This window comes from Erpetoichthys calabaricus, chromosome 1 (genome assembly GCF_900747795.2).
Source record: "Erpetoichthys calabaricus chromosome 1, fErpCal1.3, whole genome shotgun sequence".
In the NCBI taxonomy this organism is placed as follows: domain Eukaryota; kingdom Metazoa; phylum Chordata; class Cladistia; order Polypteriformes; family Polypteridae; genus Erpetoichthys; species Erpetoichthys calabaricus.
In genome coordinates, this window is record NC_041394.2 from 259770450 (window position 1) to 259787034 (window position 16585).

Below are 16585 nucleotides of genomic sequence, written 5' to 3' on the forward strand. Positions count from 1 at the left end.
GCTGCAGATCCAGAAAATTTAAATATTTTACTGTCCAGTATGTTAAAATATACAATAATGTTTCAGAATAACACAAACACTATTTCTCTTAAAGGAAAAGTCATTTATCTATTTATGGTTCATCTGTGTGTGAGATGCCATGAAGAAGTAAATTCTTAACTGTATACACTTTATACAAAATGCAAACACAATTACACTGAAATGCATACATGATGCCGTGAAAAGCATACACTATGTTAAAGTGCATACACTACATAGCAAAATTTTGTTTCAATACCTGTTACAGTGCACATTTTTTACTTCTTCCTTCATCGCCATCATAATTATTTCATGTCAAATATACTTTGTCACTTTTTCATTAGTCACTCATCATTTTGAAAATTTTTCTCATACACTATATCTGTTTTCTAATAAAAAAAAGTTTTGTCAGAGCTGCATTTCATCAGAGTGTTTATACTGTAAAGAATAATTTATTTCCAAAATGGTGCCTTAAAAGCTTTTCTCCTCATTTTGTAGAACTGACTGATGCGGTCCTTGTGACATGCTTTGGTGTGTGTTTTGAAAGACATTTTTGTTTTTGCTTGGGCTTCCACCTTGTATTTTGCTTTCTTGTTACCCCATTTGTTTCAAGTATATCCTTCATTGTCTTTTTAATACTACATTTTTATATATATTTTAAAGGGAAGTATCTGTTTTTATTGCTTGTGCAAATAAAGTATGTAGAGTTCTGTTAAGTATACAGTTTACACCTCAGTTAATAAAGTTGATATCTCTTGTCATGGCCGGATGCAAATCCCAATGATTCTGCTACATGGCATTTGCTTTCTCCAGCTTCTCTCTTTATAACCTGCATTTTACTTTCTAAACGTATTGGCTTACCTTCTCATAGCATTCTAGGCAAATTATATTTTAATATTTTTGTAAAGTAATAAAATACTGCAGTATTCTGAAATACTTAAGCAAACACTAAATTTTGCTCAATACTGTATGCATGATATTGACAATAGATAACAAATATTCCATGTATGGAAGTTGCTCAATGATTACATTAATCTGTGACTGTGATTAAGCTCAGCAACCTTAAGCAGCACCCTCATTTTGGCAATATTTACTTATTATTTAAATCACAAAGAACCCCTAATCATAAAATCCAGGTTTCAAAGTTAAAAAGCATTCTTTTGGTTCTGTACAAAAAATAGTTGTTCTCATTAAAGAAGAAACTAAATACTGTTAATCAAGTGCTATTTGCAAAAATGTTCATTAACAGAATCAGCCCAGCAACAACATTGAAGAGTGGTAGTTTCATAACCTGTTCATTTTAGTCAAAGGCTTTATACATTTTTAGTAAAAGTTGCGCACTTCAGTTGTCCTCAACAATTTCATTAAAGTAAGGACTTCTGTTGCCCTCCCCTACCATTCATCAAAATTTGTGTTTTTGAAAAACAACTTCTTTAGTTAACGTGTTTCCTTCAACAAAATGTAATGATGTAAACAAAGATAATGAATATTACTCAAGAAATATTTCTCCATTGTTTCCAAAAACAAAACAAAAAATCACCTCCATACAACACTGCCTGGTAACAATGACACTTTTGGGGTAAGCTGCTGCAAGACTATATGTGACTCTGAATGTCTTACATTCAGGAAACATTTTTAAATCAACAACATTTAAGGCATTCTAAAAGAAAGGTCCAAAAATGTTATAGGGGAAACAATCTTCACCTTTACAAAAATATTACATGTAAAGAACACTGTAAAAGAAAACCTTGTGGTCTTATGAGAGTGTAATGGAATTTCACTGTACATTTCCTAAGGGGACTTTGTCTCTCGCTATAGTCCCTCAGCATCGTCTTCTTACTAAGCAACAACAAGATAATGAAATATCCATTGTCTGGTAGTATTGTGGTAAGCAAAGAATACAGCATACAATGAAATAATTGTAACTTTAATATGGAGACCAACTGGTATTTATTTTAAACAGTTGGTAATGGAAACAACTGTTACTCCTGTTACCTAAAGTCTACAAATGCAATGCACACCTTTGAAATAAATAAAATGTCTGTCTTCCCCATTATGTTTTGCAATTGTCATTTCTCTTCTGTGTTACATCTAATTAACTGACTATGGCTTCCCCATCCTATTCCTTTTTCATTCATCTCCAAACTTAATCGCTTTGTATCACACAGTATGTAGGTGATAATTCATGCGGAAAGTTCTTTTCAACAATAGCTATACCTAACTGCTGTTTATTTCAAATACTAATTGGCTTAGTTCGAGCTATCCACAAGAAAATGTTATTTATAGTCCCTGTGGGTAAAATATAAAGAAAAATAATACTGATCTGAATTAGCCATAAAAGTTCTTATCAGTGAACTTCTTAATCAGATCAACACCTCACTGAGGGAAAAGCAAAAGAACACACTGATTTCTGATTAGTTTTCATATCAACTGATTAAAAAAAAAAGATCTTCAAAATCAATCGACACAGTACCTGAAGAGTAATTCCAGTGCAACTGTATCTCCATAATCATGAGAAAGAATATTTATTTTTTGGTTTCTCAGGCCTAAGTGATCAATCAGGCTTTCCACAATGTTTGCTTGCTCAAATATTGAATAACGATGTGGCCTCTATAACAAAACACAAAAAAATATATGCATTATCATCTTCAAAGTAATTTATTGCATTCTTCATAAATTAAGTGAAACCCAACATAAATACCTTCTAGCTTCAAATATAAAATTTAAAAAAGGTAACATTATTAAAAAAAAATGTAAACTGCATAGGATAAGATGATTCATATGGGCTTTGTGCCATCACAGTAATATGGTAATCAAATAAATTCTGATAGCAAGTTATAACAGAGGGTGGTGAAAACCATCCCTGGCAATTACTGGAACAGACTTTGCAGAATATTTTAATAGTATGCTATTTCAAAATGCAGGTAAGATGATCAAGAACCACAGTCATCTTGGACACATTCTGATATGCAATAATACTGTAGAAGGAAAAAAATAACATTTTTTGTTTATGACAGAGGTCTACTTAGAAGCAACTTTTGATACTGCTCCATTGAATGCATAAACTTTGTACTTTTGGGTACTGCAATAGCTCTATAGAAGGTATTAATCTTTAAAAATATTTTACTTTGTTAGTATACTTTCTGTGCAAGTATAGAAACACACAAGTATTAAACTGAAACTAAAATACATATTATGTTAAATTTAAAGATAATAATATCTTTGTCAAAACTCAGTTTAAGTCCCCCATCATGTTGTTAATATGTGAGAAGGCAATGGGCCTGGCTATAAACTTGCTAACAAGAAATAGACACCACCTAGAATATAACTGTAAATATCATTATTTGGAGCACATGTTGCTGTATTTGAGTGTTAGACCACACATCCTGAAGGCCACTAAAGAAAATGTTAGTTCAGGAATAGAGCAAAGTAATTAGATGCAATCTTCCACACAATCTATTGCTTTTGTAAGACCTAGCTGAACAGCATTAGCACTGAGCAAAACCATCGCTAGATACATTAGCATTTGACAGAATCTGGCAATGGTTGATGCATCTGAAATGACTGCTTAGATATCTCCAGCACATTCTAAGCACCACCCTTGGGCCCAGATATTTTATTAGTTTCACAGACAATCAGACAGGTAAGATTTCTGAACCTTCCTTTATTCAGGGGACACTGTTTGGAGGAAGCCTTTGAAGTATGAAGGACTAATCTGGGATAGTTTTAGTAGGGTACAGAAGTCAATGGGTTGGACAAAGAGGGTTTTGAAGCTCATTCACTGTATGGAGCTGTTAGCATACTGGGCATTATGCTGGAGTGAGAGAGATAAGCTTTTTGCAAAATAGGTGAAGCACAACAGAGAAAAGGGAAAAGAACCATGAAAGTTAGGTTCATGTAAACAAAAGCATAGGTATTATGATGAACCTTAGTTAGGTAACCTAGGTAGGGTAAAGGATAGCAAATGACCTGATAGCAAATGACCTGAAATATTGTGAAAAATTTAGAATCACCATTGATTCCTGTATCCAGGAGCATCAATATATGTATTATTTTGTGCAAAATATTATTTATTTTAGTTCAACGTATATGTGTCTAAATAAAAAAAAACAAAATAAAAGATTGCAAGAAGCATTAAAGGAAAAATATTAAAGTGATTCAGTTTAATTCCAACTAGTAAAAATCAAGAATAAAAGTAATACTTTGAAAGAACAAAAACTTTCTGAAATTAAAACATACAGGCTTATCACTAAAACCAAAGCCAAGGAAATCCAGTGCAATGACTCTGTTAAATCTCTGGATCAGCCCATCCCATACCTAAAAAGAAGAAAAAAAAACATAAATGAAAACTCCTGATCTATTCTAGCATTGCTCTGTTGCCTGCTTTAAAAATACAATTCTTAATGCAAAACTTTGGCTTATATTCATGACTTTTATTTCAGTGTGACACATTGGTTAGTGAGCTTTTTCACAGCCGCAGAGGCCTAGGCTCAATATCTGTGCCAGGCACTGCTTATAATATGCTTACATATTCTCCCTATGTTTGTGTGCAGATTTTGTGCTTCTTCCCACATCTCAAAAATGTTCAGATTAGATTGACTGATGTTTTTATGCTGGCCTATATGAGTCAGCATGGGTGTATGTTATACAACAGCCTGTTGTCCTGACCAGGGCTGGGTCTTCCCATACTTCTGTAGATACAAAATCCAACAGTGCAAACAATGTATTTAAAAAAAAAAAAAAAGAACCAGATTAACTGTACAATATTTTAAAAACAGTACCTGGCTCATTGGCACAGAAGCTGACTAGCCTCTAGATTTCAATATTTGAATCCTAAATACTGGAAATTTGCATGCTGTAACCATGCTTACAAAGTATTTCTACTGATAAACTTTTTTTCATCCCACATGCCCTAAGATGTAGATATTAGTTTAACTAAAAACTCTGAATAAGCCCCATATGTGCAGGTGAATGTTCCCTGCAATTGATATGAACTGTCTATCTGTCTAGGGTTTATTCCTACCTTGCACTTTGTTCTGTAAGAATACGCATCCATGCTCTAGAAATCTTATATGGTTAAGCAGGTTAAAAATGAATGGATGGATGCAAAAAATGGCAAATATCCGAGTAAATGTTAAACAGCTAATAGTGCAATATTAAGTAGAGTCAGTCAAGAGCTTACCTTGAACCAGTCGTAACTTGAAGTTGGAAAACCATGTAAAAGTAATACTGCATCAGAACTTCCAACTGCACCTGAAGAATCTAAATAAACATAATCTCTTGCTAATTTTTGTAAACTATGCAATATAATATCTACACTTAAATTTTAATGTGTGAAAAAAAACACTAAAGAAGGTACTCAGTGGTTTAGAAATTGTGCAGGCAGAAGTACTGTTTATATTAAAAATCCTGAACTGAAGCAAATCTCCAGGACCAGGCTACCATTTACTCTAAAGTGCTCAAGGAGGTCAGCGAGTACATACTGTATATAAACCCTTGATATGCATTTTACAAAAATCAGCATGCACTATGGAAATTGCAAAAGTTCAGAAGCTACCCAATGTTATGTAAAAAGGTAACCTGGCTGATCTAATTAAATATAGGTCAGTTAACTTAACATGCATCATGAGTAAATCAGTGGAAACAAACATTAAGGGAAACCTCAGCATTACATGACAAAAACAGGTATATTAGTCAGCAGGTGCTTAGACAGGGAAGATATTGTTTCACTTATGCACTGGAATTCTAAAAAGCAACCAAACCATATGGTCATTTATGTTGATTTTCAAAAGGCTTTCAATATGGTCCTACATGAGATGCTAGGGCTCAAACTGAAAGAATTTAAGGTGAAGTGTGCAGATTGGTACAAAATTGCCTTAAATACAAGAAGTAAAGGGATATGGAATAAGGAATGCCTTCTGAATTAGGGGATGTTAGAGCTGATTTTAAGGGTTCAGAGCTGTTTCAATATACATAAATTATCATGGTAAGAAAATAAATAACCAACTGGTTATAGATAGTACTAAATTAGACAGAACAGTGGATAATGTACAGTAGATATAATGTAGTTGAATCATTACAGAGGACAGAATGCTGGCTTTCACAGATTTGGGGAAAAATGAGATTTAATGTTGTGTTGTAGCACCCAAAAAACATGTTAAGAAGTTATTTACGGTCTTTTACTGTGGAAAACAGACAGTCCATAAACCTAAAAGGGAGTGCCAGAGGGCAGAACGTCAATGGAGAAAGCCTAAACTAACGGTCCATTATGAAATCCTAAAAGCTCATATAACTAAACATAACTAAGCAGTTTGTCTAAAGAGAAGTCTTACTTTTTTTTCTAAAATTAATAACAGTGCAGTAAATCCAAAAGTGTAATTTTCAACTGTTGATCGCTTTTTAAACCCAGCTCCATTAGCACCGAAAGCATCAAAGGCTAAAAGTGAAGATTTTGCAGTATATTTTACAAAAAAAGACTTTCTATAAATCCAACTTCAAAGAAAATTTTGAGTCTAAATGAGCTAAGCATCGTGAACTTGGCTGCTTCGCTAAAATTAATTTATGTGAGCTTCATATAATAATTACTCAGTTAAAACAGTCCACTTGTGTAAGTTTCTGAACTGCTTAACAATGTTTTTGGCATAGTAAACTGTTCATTAGATTCAGCGATTTTCCCAGATTCTTTCAAAACGGTTGTAATTAAGCCTCTGCTCCAAAAAAAAAAAACCTTGAATGTTCTACCTTAGACAATTACAGGCTAATCTCCAATTTGCCTTTTCTCAGTAAAATTCTAGAAAAAGCAGTTTTTCATCAGTTACGTGATTATTTGAATGAAAATTTTATTCCTGATAATTATCAGCCAGGTTTTAGATCAAATCATAGTACTGAAACAATTCTAGCTAAATTAGTAAATGATTTGCGAAATAATGTAGATGCAAATAAAATATCTTTAATTGTTTTGCTAGACTTGAAAGCAGTATTTGATACTATAGATCATGATATTCTTATAAATCGCCTTAGCCAGTGGTTTGGGTTTCCGGGTAAATTTTAAATAACCCGAAGGAAATTCTTTGTTAGTTATGGCAATTGTGCATCAAAAATACATGATATTCTATATGGTGTACTGTACGGATCAGTTTTGGGACCATTATCATTTTTACTCTACATGCTTCCATTAGGCCAGATTATTTCAAAATACAATGTCAATTACCAAAGCTATGCTGATAAAACACAGCCATATTCATCCATTGCGCCTGATGACCCAGAGGCTCTAAACCCCCTTGATCCAGTGCCTTACTAGTTTAACAGAATGGATGAGTATACATTTCCTCAAACTACACAAGAAAAAAAAAACAGAATTGTTGGTTATTGTCAACAATAAACAATGTGATATTCTTAGAAACAAAATTAATCGTCTGGTCCTGCAACTCAAACCAGAGCTTGTTACGGATTGTAACCTTAATGTCAGATCGCATATTAATAATACTACCAAGACTGCTTTCTTCCAATATATTTACATTTGTTGCTAGTGTCCTTTAGAATTGATTTTAAAATACTTCTGCTTGTATTTAAGGTTCTAAACAATCTTGCCCCTCCCTACATTTCAGAATGCTTGTTTCCTTATGTACTGAATTGCAGTCTTAGATCTGCAAATACTGGTTTGGTCATTATTCCAAGATCTATGCATAAATTAACTTGTGAGGCGGCCTTCTGTTCTTACGCAACTAAAATTTGGAATAATTTACCAACAGAAATATGCCAGGCTAAAATCTTTGGAGCATTAAAAAAAAACTTTAAAAACCCATTTTTTTATTTCGGCTTTCAAGTAATTAAAACATAAAATAGAGATCGGATGGTATGTTTAGCTCTTTGATGTATAAATAAGTATCCAGTACTGTATTCATCTATTGCTTTCTCTACTTTCTCTCTCCCATCCTCCCACACCTGCTCAAAGAACTCTATTCTGCAGTCACCTGGGGTACTGAAAGAAAGGAGGAGGCCTTGGAAACCTTTATTGATGACTGTATCAACTGTGCCCAGTGGAAGGTGGGCGACAAGCTGGCCTAATTCATTTTGACTTCTATGATGCAGAAACTGATTTCCAACAGACATAACTATTTCATTTGCTTGCTTTTGTCTTCCAACCGTGGCCCTCAATAAGGTTTATTTTTCTCCTATTACCCCAATCTTAGGAGTTTTTTGTTTTTCTCTCTTCTGTGTCTGCTGGCCAACTAATGACATTCAGGAATCAAGAACTCCACACTACAACCTTAATCAAGGGAAACTGCTATGAACTGTTTTATTTGCTTTTGCACTGAGTCTAATAACATCAAACCGTTTCTACTTAATGTGCTGCCATGTAGACGTGCTTAAGTCAAATGTAGATATATACTGTGTGTGTGTATATATATATATATATATATATATATATATATATATATATATATTTATTTATTTTTTATATATATGCAAATTAGATCTGGTTGTTCTCTTGCCATCTTTATGTATAACACTTTATGTAGAAAACAATATGAACCTGTTTCTGTTAAGAGTAAAGGTTTGTTTTGCACTTTAGTGTTTAAATCTTGATTAACAATGCCCAGGTGGATTTTCTATTTAGTTTCTATTTAGATTTTCTATATTAGAAATGATCGTAATATTAAATGATAATATCCAAATAACTATGGTATTTCCTTGTTATTTTTGTTGATTAATCTGTAGAAAGCACCTTGAGTTGCATTAAAATGTATAATAAATTGCTATACAGTGATCCCTCGCTATATCGCGCTTCGCCTTTCGCGGCTTCACTCCATCGCGGATTTTATATGTAAGCATATTTAAATATATATCGCGGATTTTTCGCTGCTTCGCGGGTTTCTGCGGACAATAGGTCTTTTAATTTCTGGTACATGCTTCCTCAGTTGGTTTGCCCAGTTGATTTCATACAAGGGACGCTATTGGCAGATGGCTGAAAAGCTATCCAGCTTACTTTCTCTCTCTCTCTCTCTCTCTCTTGCGCTGACGTAGGGGGGTGTGAGCAGGGGGGCTGTGTGCAGCTGCTTCCTGAAGGACAGGCTGCACGGAGCTTCGCATACTTAAAAGCTCAAAGGGCACGTATTGATTTTTTTTATCTGTCTCTCGCTATCTCTCTCTCTCTCTTCCTGCTCCTGACAGAGGGGGTGTGAGCTGCCGCCTTCAACAGCTTTGTACCGGCGGTGCTTCGCATACTTAAAAGCCGTATTGATTTTTTTTTTGACTGCTTGCTTTGCACTCCTTTGAAAAGGAAGATATGTTTGCATTCTTTTAATTGTGAGACAGAACTGTCATCTCTGTCTTGTCATGGAGCACAGTTTAAACTTTTGAAAAAGAGACAAATGTTTGTTTGCAGTGTTTGAATAACGTTCCTGTCTCTCTACAACCTCCTGTGTTTCTGCGCAAATCTGTGACCCAAGCATGACATTCTAAAAATAACCATATAAACATATGGTTTCTACTTCGCGGATTTTCCTACTTCGCGGGTGGCTCTGGAACGCAACCCCCGCGATGGAGGAGGGATTACTGTACAGTATAAATAACGTTATTATTATAAATGTAAATAAACGTCACCTATTAGATGTAGTCAGCAAAAATGTTAGATTTGAATACACATACAAAGAATTATAAAACTAAAAAGTATACCATATGAAATGGTCTTAAGAAGCATAGTAGATCTTTCTACATCCAGACAATGAACAGAAGGAGTTAAAAGGCTAATAGGACTGCAAAGTATGTGCTGTGAGGAAATATTGAAGAAGATGAACCCTTTAAGTTTAAGCAAAACAAAATTAAGATGAGACATGACTGATTTGTATAAAATTATAAAGAGAATATAGTGGATTCCAGCTGTTACTTTAAAACAGAAAATGTGATAAAAGTAGATTTTGCAGAAACTTAAGGTTTTTTTTGTCACAGAGAACTATAGACATTAGTAAGAAGTTACCAAGTAATGTGGTAGATGATAGTATTTTAGGTGACCTTGAAAATTTTACTTGATGTCATCTTCAAGAAATTGAGTAAGGAAGATTGATGAATCTATTGGGCTAGAGGTTACAAATCTACTCCTCTTTGGTGGCAACATTGCTTTATTATTTTTATTTTTTGTGAGACAGCACAGCCACCAACATTATAACTCTCATATCGGAAATACATAACTGTTTAAGTGTAGTTTATTTAAATGGTCCAGGAAATTGTACTCATGGAAACCTTGACTATCTTTGCACTTTCTCTAAAGGAAAGACTTAAACTTTTAAGGGTTATAATGGTCTACCTGCATTTCTTGGTTAATTACAGTACAGTACAATATTATCCAAATAATGCTTCAGAAGATGCAGCAAAACTGCTTGTTCCAACATTGCTTTTACAGAGAATGAGGGTTTGTAAATAATCAACAAAAGTAAGGACACCTGCAGGAATTGTATGCATCAACATTTAAGGCTTAATTGTCTTCCATTGTAGTAGAAACACTTTAGGTTGTTAACCTAATACTTGTTACCTGAAAAGGACCTTTAACACTCTAAAAATTATCTAAACTTTAACCTCTGTCAGTTTACCACTGCACTTTGTACCATTTCAGGTTATTCACTTTATTTGAATTGTTTCATTTTCAATAAAAAAAAACTGGAAAAAGTGAAAGTTTTAAAACTTTCAAATCAGCGATATATACAGTGGTGTGAAAAACTATTTGCCCCCTTCCTGATTTCTTATTCTTTTGCATGTTTGTCACACAAAATGTTTCTGATCATCAAACACATTTAACCATTAGTCAAATATAACACAAGTAAACACAAAATGCAGTTTTTAAATGATGGTTTTTATTATTTAGGGAGAAAAAAAATCCAAACCTACATGGCCCTGTGTGAAAAAGTAATTGCCCCCTTGTTAAAAAATAACCTAACTGTGGTGTATCACACCTGAGTTCAATTTCCGTAGCCACCCCCAGGCCTGATTACTGCCACACCTATTTCAATCAAGAAATCACTTAAATAGGAGCTGCCTGACACAGAGAAGTAGACCAAAAGCACCTCAAAAGCTAGACATCATGCCAAGATCCAAAGAAATTCAGGAACAAATGAGAACAGAAGTAATTGAGATCTATCAGTCTGGTAAAGGTTATAAAGCCATTTCTAAAGCTTTGGGACTCCAGCGAATCACAGTGAGAGCCATTATCCACAAATGGCAAAAACATGGAACAGTGGTGAACCTTCCCAGGAGTGGCCGGCCGACCAAAATTACCCCAAGAGCGCAGAGACGACTCATCCGAGAGGTCACAAAAGACCCCAGGACAACGTCTAAAGAACTGCAGGCCTCACTTGCCTCAATTAAGGTCAGTGTTCACGACTCCACCATAAGAAAGAGACTGGGCAAAAACGGCCTGCATGGCAGATTTCCAAGACGCAAACCACTGTTAAGCAAAAAGAACATTAGGGCTCGTCTCAATTTTGCTAAGAAACATCTCAATGATTGCCAAGACTTTTGGGAAAATACCTTGTGGACTGATGAGACAAAAGTTGAACTTTTTGGAAGGCAAATGTCCCGTTACATCTGGCGTAAAAGGAACACAGCATTTCAGAAAAAGAACATCATACCAACAGTAAAATATGGTGGTGGTAGTATGATGGTCTGGGGTTGTTTTGCTGCTTCAGGACCTGGAAGACTTGCTGTGATAGATGGAACCATGAATTCTACTGTCTACCAAAAAATCCTGAAGGAGAATGTCTGGCCATCTGTTCGTCAACTCAAGCTGAAGCGATCTTGGGTGCTGCAACAGGACAATGACCCAAAACACACCAGCAAATCCACCTCTGAATGGCTGAAGAAAAACAAAATGAGGACTTTGGAGTGGCCTAGTCAAAGTCCTAACCTGAATCCAATTGAGATGCTATGGCATGACCTTAAAAAGGCGGTTCATGCTAGAAAACCCTCAAATAAAGCTGAATTACAACAATTTTGCAAAGATGAGTGGGCCAAAATTCCTCCAGAGCGCTGTAAAAGACTCATTGCAAGTTATCGCAAACGCTTGATTGCAGTTATTGCTGCTAAGGGTGGCCCAACCAGTTATTAGGTTCAGGGGGCAATTACTTTTTCACACAGGGCCATGTAGGTTTGGATTTTTTTTTCTCCCTAAATAATAAAAACCACCATTTACAAACTGCATTTTGTGTTTACTTGTGTTATATTTGACTAATGGTTAAATGTGTTTGATGATCAGAAACATTTTGTGTGACAAACATGCAAAAGAATAAGAAATCAGGAAGGGGGCAAATAGTTTTTCACACCACTGTATATGCTTCAATTTTTACTCATTGCTTGCTTAAAGTGAAAAAGATTCATACCCCAACAGCACGAGTCAGTCTTACAGATCTTCCTTCTGCCTTTCTCTGTAATTTCATGTTTACTTTACAATATAAAGGGAAAAAAGTAATCAGCATTTGAAAGGTAGCCTCACAAGTGTGTTGTACAGCTTAAGCATAATCTCCTTGACTTGTACCTGGAAAGGCATGCCACTTAAACTAACATCCTATTAACCTCCTTAATCGCATTTGTCAAATGTCTTGCAGTGGACAGTAGTATGTTCACTAGAAATTAACTCTTCCTCATAGGATACACTTTTAAATTTTAGATATCTTCAGTCATTAGACCACTGTGTAATTATACAAATATTTTTAATTCATATTACAATAAACATCATCTGCTGAAATCTGAACAGTTTGTACATCTACCAGTTATGGTTTGACTGCTCCCATTTTTGTTAATTTTCTTTGTGATATTTCTTGTTTTTTGTACTTTGTTAGCATACTCAAGATTATTATAATGTATATGTATGTTTGTGCCTTTTTTGTCTGCTGCTGAAACCCTGCAATTTGCATTGGATTAATCACCAAACTTAGTTAGTATAATTTAAAAAGAGAAATGGCTCCAACACTCATCCTTATGTGACCCAAATTTTAAATAATTTGAAAGAAACCCTTGAATCATAATCCATTGCTTTTTGTGCCTAACTCAAATTTACATGCATCTTTAGATAGTACTGTAAATGAAAAGCCTTTACTATATAAAAAGCTTTTTTTTGGCAAGCCACATATGATAAATAACAGTATACTGACTGTTTGCTAATACACTCACTGCTGATATGTAGTTTAATCTTGTTTTTAATAATTATGTTCATTAGTTTACTCATAATAAACCTTAACTTATCAGGCCAATAGCACTGTACTAGGGTGAACGGAATAAACTTTTTTATATACCGCAAAGATGTTTACAGCTTCCAGTCTTCTGAAATTTCTATACATATAAACAGTATCTTCCTTAAAGACTCTGATGTTATCTAACCCCATTCCATTAACATTCCCTGTATCTTCTAAGAATTTCCTAACTTCTTTACAGATTTAACTAAAAATGACTAAGTAATTCAACAAAACAGTAAAGAAAATGCATACATAGATCGAAAACTGGGAAATGTATACCACATAATCTTCATAAGTGAACCTCACATTCTTTAATACAGAAAAAGTGAGTATTAACTACATCACAGATGTTTATGAGAAAATGTATACTTAAAAGTAATAAATATATGTAAGCATGAACTTCATTAATTTTACCTCTATAAAAAATATTATTTCCTTTGAATCGAAAGAAAGCACCAGAATTTCTCCAGGAATTAAGTGCTGGGGAGAGTAAAGGTGGTGGTATGTGGAGATAGACAGCAATAAGTGGCACTGTCAGGAGTCCAACCTGGATCCACCACTCTCTCATCCTGTAAAATGGAATTTGTAACATAATCTAAAAATAAGTATTAAACATAAGTATTAAACATATAAATATGATGTGTGCAAACATCAATTGGTCTTTATGTACAAAACATCTAGCACGATTTGGTACTTTCTGAAGTTTTATTTCTGTCAAGCAACTGAAAGGCAAGAACACATTTCATTGACTGCTTTCAAACGTAATATTTGTAGAACAACAAAGCAAAATAAATCAAAAGATATTTACTTTTACGGTTTTCAGCTTCTTCATTTTTATTATTTTTAGCATTTGATACGAGTATTAAGGGAAGTGCTGGCAGGGTGACCCGAGGTTTTGCCTTAATAGTTTAAATGCCCTGGATTAAAATCCTGTCATGGTCATCAACAATGGGGAATCTGAATGTTATCAACATGTTCTCTGGTTACTTTGATTTACCACCCATGTCACAAATGTTTGAGAAGAATGTCCATATATTTGAAAGTGTGAGTGTCTGCAGGAGTGCGCCCTGTGATGGACTATCCAATTCAGGGCTGAGTTCTACCAGCACAGACTGCAGCTCCTTAGACCCTAAGATGGAATAAGAAGTTCAGAAAATGCAAGTATAAATGGAATACACGAATTTTGCCAACTTTGATCTGTTGAATCTTGTGAGAAGCATTGGAAATTTAAAATATATAGAATATATAAATATTTTACAACAATAAAACAAAACAATTTTAAAGGAAATTAAATAACTTTAAACTATACTTTCAAGTAATTTACTAAGTAATATTTAGAAATTAACCAGCTAAAAAAAAAAAGGTAAATATGTTAGGAATTATTTTACAGGTGTATTTATATCCAAATTACCAACCCAACCACAGGGGATGCACAAACCAGTGTGTCTCTTCGTGCCGGTCCCAAGCCCGGATAAATGGGGAGGGTTATGAGGAAGGGCATCCGGTGAAACACTTTGCCAAATCAATATGCGGACAACAATACAAATTTCCATACCGGATTGGTCAAGCCCAGGGTTAACAACGACCGCCACCAGTACTGTTAGCCAACAGGGTGCTGGCGGAAATTGGGCTACTGTTGGCCAAAGAAGAAGAAGGAGGAGGAGAAGAAGAGGGGAGAGACGTGTCCGGGGGCAGGAGGAGAGGAGGAAAGTAAAGAGAGTGGAACTGAGGGTAGGAACTTTGAATGTTGGCAGTATGACTGGTAAGAACAGAGAGTTAGCAGATACGATGGAGAGAAGGAAGGTTGATATATTGTGCATGCAAGACACTAAATGGAGTAAGGCCAGGTGGATTGGAGGTGGATTCAAATTGTTCTATCATGGTGTGGATGGGAGGAGAAATGGGGTAGGAGTTATTCTGAAGGAACAGTATGTCAAAGAGTGTTTTGGAGGTGAAAAGAGTGTCAGGCAGAGTAATGATTATGAAGCTGGAAATTGGAGGTGTGATGATGAAAGTTGTTAGTGCATATGCACTGTAAGTTGGGTGTGCAATGGGTGAGAAAGAAGATTTTTGGAGTGAGTTGGATGAAGTGATGAACAGTGTACCCAAGGGATAGAAAGTGGTAATTGGAGCAGATTTCAGTGGGCATGTTGGTGAAGGGAACAGTGGAGACGAGGAGGTGATGGGTAGGTATGGTGTCAAGGAGAGGAATAAAGAAGGTCAGAGGATAGTGGATTTTGCCAAAAGGATGGACATGGCTGTGGTGAATACGTATTTTAAGAAGAGGGAGGAACATAGGGTGACGTACAAGAGTGGAGGAAGATGCACACAGGTAGATTACATCCTATGCACATCCTATGCAGAAGAGTCGATCTGAAGGAGATTGAAGACTGCTAAGTGGTGGCAGGGGAAAGTGTAGTTAAGCAGCATAGGATGGTGGTCTGTAGGATGAAGTTGGACATCAAGAAGAGGAAAAGAGTGAGGGCAGAGCCAAGGATCAAATGGTGGAAGTTGAAAAAGGAAGATTGCAAGGTTGAGTTTAGGGAGGAGGTGAGACAGGCACTGGATGGCAGTGAAGAGTTACCAGACAGCTGGGAAACTACAGCAGAAGTAGTAAGGATGAGAGAAAGAAGGGTGCTTGGCGTGACATCTTGAAAAAGGAAACCTGGCGGTAGAATGAGGAAATACAGGAGAGTATACAGAGGAAGAGGATGGCAAAGAAGAAGTGGGATAGTCAGGGAGATGCAGAAAGTAGACAAGAGTACAAGGAGATAAGGCGCAAGGTGAAGAGAGAGGTGGCGAAGGCTAAAGAAAAGGCGTATGATGAGTTTTATGAGAGGTTGGACACTAAGGAGGGAGAAAAGGACCTTTACTGATTGGCTAGACAGAAGGACCGAGCTGGGAAAGATGTGCAGCAGGTTAGGGTGATAAAGGATAAAGATGGAAATGTACTCACAAGCAAGGAGAGTGTGTTGAGCAGATGGAAAGAGAACTTTGAGAGACTGATGAATGAAGAGAACGAGAGACAGAACAGGTTGGATAATATGGAGATAGTGAATCAGGAAGTGCAATGGATTAGCAAGGAAGAAGTAAGGACAACTATAAAGAGGATGAAAAATGGAAAGGCCGCTGGTCCAGATGACATACCTATGGAAGCATGGAGGTGTTTAGGAGAGATGGCAGTGGAGTTTTTAACCAGATTGTTTAATGGAATATTGGAAAGTGAGAGGATGCCTGAGGAGTGGAGAAGAAGTGTACTGGTGCCGATATTTAAGAATAAGGGGGATGTACAGGACTGCAGTAACTACAGGGGAATAAAATTGATGAGCCACAGCATGAAGTTA

At 35.6% G+C, this 16585-nt stretch overlaps 1 protein-coding gene across 4 annotated transcripts in view; it reads right to left on the minus strand.

Moving 5' to 3' along the window:
* mest (mesoderm specific transcript) overlaps positions 1-16585 on the minus strand; it is a 46236-nt gene that overhangs the window by 22795 nt on the left and 6856 nt on the right. For all 4 annotated transcript variants that reach the window (XM_051928246.1, XM_051928236.1, XM_051928238.1 and 1 more), the window contains exons 3-6: positions 13656-13810; positions 5201-5280; positions 4258-4335; positions 2492-2628 (exon numbers count right to left, since the gene is read on the minus strand). In XM_051928246.1, the coding sequence (XP_051784206.1) occupies positions 2492-2628; positions 4258-4335; positions 5201-5280; positions 13656-13809 (449 nt within the window). In that variant the 5' untranslated portion in view covers position 13810. The remainder of the gene's footprint in view (positions 1-2491; positions 2629-4257; positions 4336-5200; positions 5281-13655; positions 13811-16585) is intronic.